The 11,763-nt window shown below is 46.1% G+C and overlaps 1 protein-coding gene across 1 annotated transcript in view; it reads right to left on the reverse strand.

Annotated features, from left to right (window-relative positions):
- Positions 1 to 11,763, reverse strand: part of CNTRL (centriolin) — an 87,197-nt gene that overhangs the window by 18,542 nt on the left and 56,892 nt on the right. Inside the window, exons 23-31 of the mRNA XM_010848414.1 lie at positions 11,213 to 11,393; positions 9,585 to 9,898; positions 7,874 to 8,079; positions 5,740 to 5,932; positions 2,911 to 3,041; positions 2,633 to 2,773; positions 2,404 to 2,530; positions 1,405 to 1,569; positions 499 to 658 (exon numbers count right to left, since the gene is read on the reverse strand). Of these exons, the coding sequence (XP_010846716.1) occupies positions 499 to 658; positions 1,405 to 1,569; positions 2,404 to 2,530; positions 2,633 to 2,773; positions 2,911 to 3,041; positions 5,740 to 5,932; positions 7,874 to 8,079; positions 9,585 to 9,898; positions 11,213 to 11,393 (1,618 nt within the window). The remainder of the gene's footprint in view (positions 1 to 498; positions 659 to 1,404; positions 1,570 to 2,403; positions 2,531 to 2,632; positions 2,774 to 2,910; positions 3,042 to 5,739; positions 5,933 to 7,873; positions 8,080 to 9,584; positions 9,899 to 11,212; positions 11,394 to 11,763) is intronic.

The following is an 11,763-nucleotide window of genomic DNA, read 5'->3' on the forward strand; positions in this document are numbered from 1 at the left end:
AAATGCTTGCCCTCTCTGCTGCTGCTAAGTCGCTTCAGTTGTGTCTGACTCTGTGCGACCCCATAGACAGAAGCCCACCAGGCTCCCCCGTCCCTGGGATTCTCCAGGCAAGAACACTGGAGTGGGTTGCCATTTCCTTCTCCCATGCATGAAAGTGAAAAGTGAAAGTGAATTTGCTCAGTGGTGTCCGACTCTCAGCGACCCCATGGACTGCAGCCTACCAGGCTCCTCCATCCATGGGATTTTCCAGGCAAGAGTACTGGAGCTTGCCCTCTCTAGATAAATAGAAATAGCTACCTAGTAAGTTTAACAGCTGTGTATTTTAAGAGTTTAAGACACTGGGAGGTTGTTTCATTTTATAATTCAATCAATAGCCTATAAGTGGTCTTCTTTCATCACACTCTGGTAGCAATGAAAATTCTGCTTTCAGTCAATTTAAATATTTCATTTATAATCTGTTTTTCTTTGATTAGAAATAAGGTTAAACTTTAAACTTACCAGTTTTATGTTTAGACATCTGCCCTAAAACTACCTGAAGATTTTCTTCCTCTTTTTCAATTTCTTGCTTTAAAAGTGAAAGTTGATTTTTTTTCTCACTAATCTGGACATTCAGTTCTCCTTTCTGAAAACTCAGTTCTTCCAGAAGACCTTTTAGTTCCTATGCAAAGAAAAAAAAAAAACAGAAAAAAGTCAACCCACCTCTACCAAGTTATGAATAGAAAATACTTTAAAATCAATTCTGTTATTAACTGTCCCACATATAAATTATCATTTGAAAACAAGCTCATCTTTGTGTTTTACATTAAGAATAGCACTGTATTTACACTAACATATTCTAGTATAATACAAGTAAAAAAGTAATATAATATCTACATTTAAAATGTATATGCAGTTATTACTATGGGCAAGGCTGTATGTTACAGAGAGAAAAGGCTGATTCAGATCCATCTCCTGCCCTCAAGGGGCTGTTAGCACCTTTTGGGGAAGTAAGGCCGGGAACAGAAACATGATCAAGAAAGGCTAAGGTTCTGTAGGAAAAGTGCAGAGCGTCACCAAACTCAGAAGCAAGATAAATCACTTCCAGGAAAAGCTGGGGAAGCCCCTTAGTGGCGTGAAGCTGAACTATGCAACTAGGTCAGATCCGGGCATTCCCAGAAAGGGATTCCTGAAGAAACAGCATGGGAAACACAGAGGCAGAAAACAGAAAACCTCGGCACGTCCAGAAAACATGGACCAGGGCCAGCTGCACACAGCAGCCCCAACGCGGCTAGAGACCACCAAGCTGACGGGACAGGGGCGGCGAGATTCGGGGATTCATATTTGCATCTTGGGGGGAACCAACGAAAATATCTCGAAATAAAGCTACAGAACTACAGGACTCTTAAACACTACTGCGAGACATACCCTGATGTGGTTGCACTTCTCAGTTACTTCAGTTTCTCCCAGCCTCAGCGCTTCCTGGAGGTCAGCTCTGGCCTGGACCATGCTTCCCTGGAGTAGATGCAGCTCCTCCTTCTTATGCCCCAGCTGTCTGTCCAAGACAGCCATCTCCTGCTGCTGACCCGTTACCTGCATTAAAGAGAGGGAAGGAATACGTAGCTTGACAAAAGTGCTGAGATGGAGAACATTTCGTCCAGCCGAATGCTGTGCGGAGGTGGTACTCTAACTTTAGTTATCTTAGCTGCAAGAGTCAGGGGGCCGGGCTGGGGAACGCAGGCATGAAACGCCTGATAAAGGCCCTGAGCTCACTCAAATCACAGCAAAACAGGAACATGAGAACCGTCCCTCGACCATCCCTCGAGTTACGGTTTTCAAAGAACCTCCCTACCTGTCCTTCATTCCAACTGACACCACCCTGGCACTGCCCTACATGTACTTCATTCCAACTGACAGCACCCTGGCACTGCCCTACGTGCACTCCATTCCAACTGACACCACCCTGGCAATGAGAGTTAGGCAGGGATGTAAGAAATTTACTCGTTTTGTAAATTTAAAACTTACAATTTTAAGGGCAATACATATTCAGTTACAGAAAAGCAGAAAATGCAGACACGTGAAAGGAAGAAAACAGACAACATTCACTACCCTCCTTCATCAGATGACCATGTTTGTACTTTGGCAAGACTAAAAATTCAAACACAAATATTTATACACACATTTAACATAAATGATCTCAGAACAGATCATGTTTTGAGACTCACTCATTCAATAAGATATTGTATTGAGGAGATTCAAATTCGGGTTGGGCTCTATTCTTATCCGCTAGGATATATGGCCTCATTTGTACTTTACTATGTATTTGCCAGTCTCTTCTACAATCAGACACATATCATTTTTATAATCGCAACACGAATGGAGGCTTCCCAGCAGCATGAACTGGTTTTCAAGGCGGCTGCTGCATACCTGGCTCCTCAGCTTGTCCAGCTCCGCTCTCTTGGCCTGCAGGAGGGCCTCCGACTCTCTCAGGACCTGCAGGTGGTGATCCTCAGTGCGCACTGCCGTCTCGATGTCTTTCTGCAGCTTCTGCAGCCTACAAAGCGCCAGCAGTACCAGAGCAAATCGGCAGGGAGACCGAGCCCCAGGAGCCCCCACCCAGCGCAAGCCTGCGAAGCCGGGCAGAGGCCGTACTTACTCTTCTGTTAGTTTTTCCTTCTTCATGTTTAAACACTGGAAGTCTGAGTCTTTTGCTGCAACAACTTTGTTTATCTCTTTCAAGATTTCTTCTTGCTCGGTTCTGTGCTGCTCCAAATCCTTTGTGTCCGCCTGCAACAATCTGAAACACATCGCTTTATTTCCCCCAGACTCCTTAGACTTGACGTGTTATTTCTCCTAAAGCAATTACCATCCTCTTAGACTCAAGCCTCCCATTCATCTCACTGGGTATACCGGTGGCCGAGCGCGTCTGCCTACCTGAGCTGCTGATCAGCCTTGACGAGGCTAACAGCTGTTTCCTGAGCTCTCCTTTCTAACTCCTCAGCATCTTTCTCAGTTTGCAACAAATTCCTCTTGGCATCAGTGAACTTTTCAACAGCATTTTTTGTCTAGAAAAGAAACTGTCATTAAAAGCAAGTCAGCTGCAATATTCTCTTACAACTGCTGGTACTGTAAATTGGCACAGCTCTTGGAAAGCAACAGTACCGAAAGAGTGATAAAAACGTTCATTCACTTGGACCCGCCAGTTCTCAGAAAAGAATTCAGAAGAACTGCTATATAAAACTGCTCATTGCATACTGAGATAATGTAAGACTTGACATATAACTGAATTAACTGATAATGCATCAACACAATGCAATACTGTGTAGTCTTTAAAATAAGATGACAAGGTAGTAACATGGAAGAATGTTAATGATAAAATGTTAGCTGAAAAAAATAAATTTAAAGGGGTACAAGCACTATAAGAGTGACTATACAAAACTGTATCTTGTCAACAAAGAGAAAGGCTTTGCAAAATTAAAAATTGTAATTTGAGGGTGGTGAGATGGTAGATGATCTTCTATTTAAAAATAATCAGTAGTATTGTTATTTTTTTCAATTAAAAATTATCTAAACCAAAACAACCACCCCCCCAAAAAAAAAATTAAAAAAGAGAAGAAAAAAGTGAACAAATAGCTACCCATTTAAGTGGCAAAGACGTTATTTTACCAAGATTCCCTCCACAGAGATTTTTCTTTCAATACATTTACTAGTTCATTTCGGGCTGAGCTGGTCTTCCCTGCTGCACGTGAGCTTTCTCTAGTCACGGTGAGGGGGGCTGCTCTCCAGTCGCAGCTGCAGGCTTCTCACTGCAGTGGCTTCTCTTGTTGCGAAGCACGGGCACCGGAGCTCGGGCTCGGCAGCTGTGGCGCACGGGCTGGTCGCTTTGCGGCACGTGGAAGCCTCCCGGGCCAGGGACTGCGCCGGAGTCTCACACACTGGCAGGTGGATTCTTAACCACCAGACCATGGGAGTCCCTAGAGACTCTGCCTTTGCTCTCGATATTATCTTAAGTAAAATTCCATTACTCTAAGGATAATTTAATTATGACCGGGAATCAAATATTTAATACTTCTGAAGTATTTCAAAACCTTCCTATACAAGATTTGGCAAAAATAGCATTTTTTTTTTCCCTATCAGCTTGGTTTCTTTTTCTGTCTAAAATAAGAGGCTTAAAAACAATGTCATGAGAAATCCAAAAGCAGAGTATCGTTAGAACTTGGTTGAGCAGTGACTCACTGTTGAGTGGACACACTTTGTATCGAAGTTGCACTCAAGTCAGAGATGTCTGTATGTGAGGCTCATCTAGTAGACACTCTGTGTGGACGCAAGAGGGTCTGGCTGGCTCCCGAGGTGCTAAATATTTCACCACACTTCTTTCCACTCTGGACGGCCAGTTTCGACCAGATTCATCAGCAAACCACTGGACAAAACTCGTGACCCACTACGGAAAGCCAGCATGTCTCCAGCAGTTTTTTATCTCCGTGTATGTCAGGTTTTAACAAGTCTGGCACATTCCTTGCAGCACTTTCTCCTTCCTCTTCCTCTGGAGCAAGCTGCCTCCCTGAGTCATTTCGGGAGGATGAAGGAGGAGAAGCTTATTAGCCTGAACCTAGGTTCACTTCCTCTCTCTGCCAACTACCGGTCTCAGTAATCTTTTATACACCACCAACAGATTTTTCTCTGGTCCTGCTCACACCTATTTGCTCTCCCAGTGATTTACCATACGACAGAAGAATGGGAAAATGTCCCCCAAGAAGATGGGGACATTTTTCCATTCTTATAAAGCCACCACTCAGAATTACTTACATAAATCCTTCGTTTCAGCTCCTGGGTAACAGATTTCTATTCATTCAAATTGGTCCATGTTGAAACAACAATATAAAAATAGTAGTTCCTGAGGTGCCCCATATGGAAAAGGGACTTTTTTTTTAATCCTGGAATTCCCATCTAGCTAAAAAGCTCTTTTGGTGAGGCAGGACTTCAGCTGTGTGACCACAGGCTAGACCAGGCTCTGTGAGTTACATCTGTGACCATCTAACAGGGTTGCCAGGTAAGTTAAACGAAGAGGTATTTATAAAACAGGCAACATGTGGCCCAACGGGCTCAATAAGAGGCAGTTCCTTTCCCTCCCCAAATTACTCTGTATTTAAGTCTCAAGAATATTACTTCAGGCCAAAAAATACTTGATTTTGTATCAACTATCAACTTGGAGAATAAACTAAGAGTCTGACTGTGAGGTGCACTGTTATTTTATAAGACTATGAGTAACCCGTTTAATAAACATTACAGCCCAAGTAACTTTTAAAACACACAGGATAAGGAGGTGGGGTGTGTTAGGAACTAAACGACTTTCAGGAGCTTTAAGTATCCTACTTCATCTCACTCACACTGGACGGCCTAGGCTGGCTGTTTTTGCTGTGCTGGGTCTTCAGAGGTTCAGCAGTCGCAGTGTGCGGGCTTAGTTGCCACGCAGCATGTTGGATCTTAGTTCCCTGATCAGGATCGAACCTGTGTTCCCTGCCCTGGAAGGCGGATTCTTAACCAATGGACCACCAGGGAAGTTCCCCAGCTTAGATTTTCTTAGCCTGAATTTACAGTTGAGGAAAGCAAAGCTCGGAGACGTAAGTGACTTGCCCAGATCCTCGAAGCTCCTTAACCAGCAGAGTGCAGCCTGACTCTGAAGACTGTGCTCTTACACGTTCTCTTTCTAACCCATCCTGCTGATGACAGTAAGCCACCTCCATCCAAGCACACAGCACATACTTTCTCTGTTGTGCATGAAAGTTCACTCTCGGCTTCCGCCAGCAGTCGGTCAGCCTCCCTGAGCTCTGCTCGACGTTTCAGGAGAGTCTTCTCGATGCACTCAATTTCATCTACAATATCTTCATGGTGCTTGAGTGATTTTTCTATTTCTAGCTCATTCATAAGACTCTCAACATTTCCATCAATGAAGTCTCTAAAAAAATTCACATACACACACATAGAGAGATTTTAAATGTAACCATATTAATACCTATAGCCTAGTGATAAAAAGATGCATGGTGACTTTCTAATACGAGAAGGGATGGGACAGACAGCTACATCTGATTAAGCTCAAGCTCTATGTTTACCTTGGTTCAAGGTCTAAGTATACATAAGTTTAAGGTTATGTTACCATATTTTTACTCGACGTGGCATATTGCTGACAATCAGTGAATAATATGTATAATGTATGATGCTGCTGTTTTGTCCTTTTAAATATAAAGATTTTTTTTTTAATCAGCACTTAGTCAAGACAATGCTGATAACTTCACCTCTTCTGTGGTATAAAAATAAAGCAAGCCACTCCCAAGACAACCATCCATTTCCCTCAAAATTATTCTACATTTCTGCCAGAGTAAAATTATGGTGATGATATCTGACAAATCAAAAAGCATAACACAGGACTTAGTAACACAAGGCTAAAGTCAAAATTGCTTGAAAATGGGACTATCTATACAGAAAAACATGAAAATAAACTTAACATGTTAACAGTTTGTCTTTAAATGAATACAGACAATTCTTACTTTTTTCTTTGACCATTTTTGTGTTATCCAAATTCCCCCAAATGATAATTTATTTTTATAACTAGGAAAAGAAGTGGCTGTCCCACTGGCCTACATCCCCCTCAAAAACTTCACCCCCTCATGCGCACCTACAAAAATGAAACCACCATCCCGTAGGCCTTCAAGCACCTGGGCCCACCCTTCTCTCGGCGGCCCGCGCTTTTCCCGGCCAGGTCTCTAAGTCACTCTTGCATTTGCTCCTAGAAGGCAGAGACCGTATCTTACCCACCTCAAGGTCCTCCACAGGTCTTCCTCCATCCCTGGCACATGGGCCAGTCTGGCTAAATGGACAAAAACTGAGGAACTGTCGTAATTCACGGTCTAGTGCAGAAGATGGGCTTCTGTGTAACTGACCCGTGCAGCAGATACTGCATTGGCTAATGAGCGCTATGCCAGACACTGGGGCACAGAGAGGGAGGCCCTGTGCCTGCCCGCCTGCCCGCCTGGGTACCTTACAACACAGTATGAGCAGCACTACGCCCCATGCTGCCAACTCTTAATTGTGGGAGCCTGAGATGAGAAGCCTCTTATATCAGAGGGGATCCCTGACCTTCACCTGGAGAGACACACTGGAGTTGTGTGGGGCAGGTTGGGAAGCCACTGCAGGCAAAGAACAGTGCATGCAAAGCTGGGGAGGCAGGAGAAAAGGTGGTGCTCAGGGAAACTGCAACCAAGTACGCAGGGCGCAGGGCCAGAACAAACACTGTGTGGGGAGAGAAAGATGAGAGAGAGGCAGGGTTCAGGCCCTGGAGAGCAGCATGTCCGCTGGTGGGAGCACGCACGGCCAGGTGTGCAGCCACGTCGAGGGAGGGGCAGAGCGGAAGAGACTAGACCTGGAGAACCTGACAGAGGATAAGAGTGCCTCAAGGCCAGGGCAGCGAAGATGAAGGACGGGCGCCAGCGGAACAGCCCTTTGTGCACAGCGTCAGCGGGCTGGGAGAGCAGCTGGACGCCTAGGGGAGTGGAGGGAAAGGGGAGTGGTGAGGACACCAGCAAGCCTGCAGCCAGGATAACGGGGAGGGATGGCCATTCTCCAAGAGCGACCACAGGAGACGCTGATGTGGATTATCGGCCACGAGAACTTAGAAATCACCATGTGGCTATTAAATTAATTTAAATTCAGTTCTGTTTCCCAGTTTCATCAGCCACATTTCAAGTGCTCAATAACCACACATGGCTAAGGCTACTGTTCCGGACGGGACAGGTCTAGAACATTCCCAAGAACACAGAAAGTGCTACGGGACAACACTGATTTTGGTTACCTTAATGAACTAATTCATCTGAATCATAAAAATAAAATGGCTAATAATTACTTTCGCTGTTGATGTTTCCGGATGGTTCTATGTAATTCTTCTACTTCATGCTCTAAGCCTTTCTTCTCTTGCAAAAGTTCATCAATATTATGATGCAGTTCTTCTATTTCTTTCTCAGACTGCCGCTTGGATACTCTCATCCTCTGTTCCTGCTTCTTTGATTTTAAATGCTGTATTATGTCTTCCAATCTAGAAACCTCATTCTCCTAATAAAGAAAAAAACGCAATACTGAAATATCACGAGGTCATTTCCCCTTTTTCCTGCTCCAAACTGAAATGAACTGTGGTTAAAGTGATATCTATGCCCTGAAAATAGTGTCAGCTTCCTAAGACTTCAGTTTGAAAAGAAAAATTAAGTCAAGCCAATGTCTTCACAAATCATAGATGAAATGGATGGACCAACAGATTCTACGACTCCTCCACCGGTCCAGCTATGGCTGCCAGATGAACAGTCAGCAGGCACCTCCTGTGGGTACTGTCTGGTCCCAGAGTTCAGCATCTGACAGAGACACAGACGTACACGTCGCCCCCTCCTCTGGACACATGGGAGGGGAGTGGGCTGAGAAGGCTACTTAGAGGAAGGGGTACTCTGCTTGGTTTTGAAGAACAAATGAAATAGGAAAAATCTAAGCCGAAGAAGTAATGTACAAACACAGGAGATATAAAGGCACACCTGGGAGCCATATGACAGCTGGGTACTAGCTGAGGGTAGAAGAGCCAGTTACGAGATCAACAGATGCTGAGCCAACAGAACTGTTACAAAGCCAGCGTGCGCTGAGGCACCGCAGGCTAACAGGAGTAACGACCATTTGTAACCATGTAAATAGCTACAGCTCTGAAACTAGGTTGACCGATTAAAATTGGACTGGTGGCTTCACACCCAGGTACTAGAATCCTTTACCTTCCTCTCAGTTTGCTGAGAGGAAAAGGAAAAAAATCAAGAGCTCGGAAAACATCAGGATCCAGGTATCCTGAGTTAGAAGGAGGTACTTGTAATGCATTTTATTTCTTTAGTGCCAAAAGCTTGAAAAGTAAGCTAGGGACTAGGAAGGATTCATTTCTAGAATTTAGCCTAGAGGAAAAATATGAAATACGGTAAAATTTATACTAAGTTAAATGAACTACACTGCCTGCAAATAAAGAAGTGTTATGCAGTCATTAAAATACTGCTTAAAAATGTCTATGAAAACCATGGGAAAAATGCTTGTAACATTAAGTAGGAAAAACAGAACACAAAATTATGGGCACAATAAGAAGAGAACTGTGAAAAGAAAGAAAGAATCATCATTAATCTCACCACCAAGGGGTTATCCCCAGCAAAGCCTCACTGTGTGCTGCTGTTACACGTGTTTACACGTGAACACACGTCTACACGTGTGCGCCCACGTACAGGCAAGTATGTACACAACCACGGTGACTGAGCAAGCACACGCCTACACACACACTCACACAGTGCTTGTCAACAAGAACAGGCATAAGAAGCCTTCTTTAAAAATGGCTAATTTCTGGGCTGAAAGCATTTTTGTTATAAAATGGTTAAATTAGGTCCACAAAGTGATCTGGCACCTAACTTCTGACCAGAACAGTATTTTAATAAGAGAACGTTCGCTGGGTTCTGACCATCCGCCTTACAAGCACACTTCTGGGACGCGGGCTCTGGGGTGGCCCCAGGGAGGCCGTGTGGACCGGGTTCGCGCACCTCCCCACTTACTAAGGCATGGTGCTCCGGGACGTTGCAGTGCAGCACGCCCACTGGGATGAGGGGGACGGAGAAGCTGGGCGGTGGGGGCCCGTACACAATGGGGGCACCAGCAGGGGGCGGGCCATACACAACAGTGCCAGGGCTGAGAGGTCGGCTATTGTTGGGCAAGGGAGGCGGCGGTGCGTAGAGGGCCATGCCCTGTGGCACAGGAGAGCCGTCAGGGAACACGGTGTACATCATGTATCCAGGAGGAGGGACAAACGGGCGGTCATCGTGGTCATCCAGCTCGCTCTCCTCCCGGCTCTCTCCTCCACTGTCTGCATCTTCAAACAGAAACACAGGAGCGTGTGTTATTCCCGTGGCTTACTAGGTAAACACACTTAGCAGAGAACAGCAGCATTCAGGCCGAGATATCAGAGATGCAAAAATAAAATTTTGTAAAAAACATCAAAAGCAGTTTTGAAAAGTGGATCAAGACAGAGATTCCAATTCTTTCCACCAGGTGAACCCGAGTTTCTCCAACACCTATCCATTGGTTTGCTTTTTTCCCGTCTTCATTCACTCATCACTCAGCAACACTTGGGTGCCTGCTCCGTGTTACATGGAGGCCAGCAGAGAAGCGCTACGAGACCCACAGCTCCACCATCCGGGCACAGCCTCTCTCGGGGCTTTGCTCACTCATCTCTCCAGGAAGCAAGAACTAGCTGTGTGTGCCACTGATGACCGAGCACACAGCCGGCACTCCACTTCCTGAATGAACAAATTCGCAGAATGCAATATTCCCATTTCACAGATTAACACTCTGCTGCTGCTGCTACTGCTGCCAAGTCGCTTCAGTCGTGTCTGACTCTGTGCGACCCCATAGACGGCAGCCCACCAGGCCCCGCCATCCCTGGGATTCTCCAGGGAAGAACACTGGAGTGGGTTGCCATTTCCTTCTCCAATGCATGAAAGTGAAAAGCGAAAGTGAAGTCGCTCAGTCATGTTCGACCCTCAGCGACCCCATGGACTGCAGCCCACCAGGCTCCTCCGTCCATGGGATTTCCCAGGCAAGAGTACTGGTGTGGGGTGCCATTGCCTTCTCCGAGAGCAGCTAAATAATTTGCCTAGAATGACACAGCTACTTAGTGAAAGAGCCGGGATTTACCCCAGGTCAGACTCTTTCCTCTGGGGCTCTGGAAGACAGACTCGCAACACTTCACTTCAGTTGGTAATTAACACCCCGAGACAAGGGTGTAAACTGCCACGCTCCAGGAGCACAGGTGAGCTGCTCAGCACGCCTGGGTAAGGCAGTGAGGACGAAGGGTCCAGCAGAAGAGTGCTTCTCGAGGACCTGCGTCTTGCTGAAGTCACGGGGTGTCAGTGGGCACGGAGGAATAGTTTGGGAGAGAAAGGAAGTAGAATGTTCCGAACAGAGGGCTTCAAACATGGAGGTGTGAGAAACACAGCATGCAGCTGGGTGTGGCTGACAGGCGGGAGAGGGACAGGAAGGGAGGCAAGGGGCCACTGGCCACGGCCAGGTCACAGAGGGCTCCCGAGCAGGCTGAGAGACTGGACTGTACTTTATGGATTTCAGGGGACCAAAAGTCATTAACCAGGCAAGAGAAATGCAACTTCCGGGATGTGATCTGACTTACCTTTATTTGAAAACGATTTATGTAAGCCGCTCCTGATGGGAGAATACACCCAGTATCCGGAGGCAGCTTGAGGGGCGCCGTCTTCCCTCCGGTCCTGCTGTGGTTTTCTAATAGGAGTCGAGGCTGCGTACTTCAGCCCGACACCAGAGTCCTTCGTGGCCTGGGAGCTGTGGCTGGAAACCTAGACAAATGACAGAGGAGCACAGCGTCTCTTAGAAATAAAGGCTGATGTGGAGAAAGATCAGAGTCTACAGCAAGGCCGACAAAGAGCTGGTTTCTCTTCCCACATCATAATTCTCGTTCTCACAGGGAAAAGTGAGACGTGGTCACATGGTCATATAACCTGCATGTGTGCCAGCCTCCTGGCTCCCGTACTCATGCTTCCTAGTGGTCTCTCTTCCTTTGGTAAGATCACGGAAAGCAGGTGCCTTCCAGGCTGCCTGTGCTCCGTCTCCTGTGGTGCTGGGGGCCAGGCCTGGCCTTAGAGCTCTACCGTTGCGCTCCTTCTCCTTCCCAGTTGCAGGCTGGCCCTCCAAGCCCTCAGCCGACTC

The sequence above is a fragment of the Bison bison genome, unplaced genomic scaffold (assembly GCF_000754665.1).
Source record: "Bison bison bison isolate TAMUID 2011002044 unplaced genomic scaffold, Bison_UMD1.0 scf7180017864266, whole genome shotgun sequence".
In the NCBI taxonomy this organism is placed as follows: Eukaryota; Metazoa; Chordata; class Mammalia; order Artiodactyla; family Bovidae; genus Bison; species Bison bison.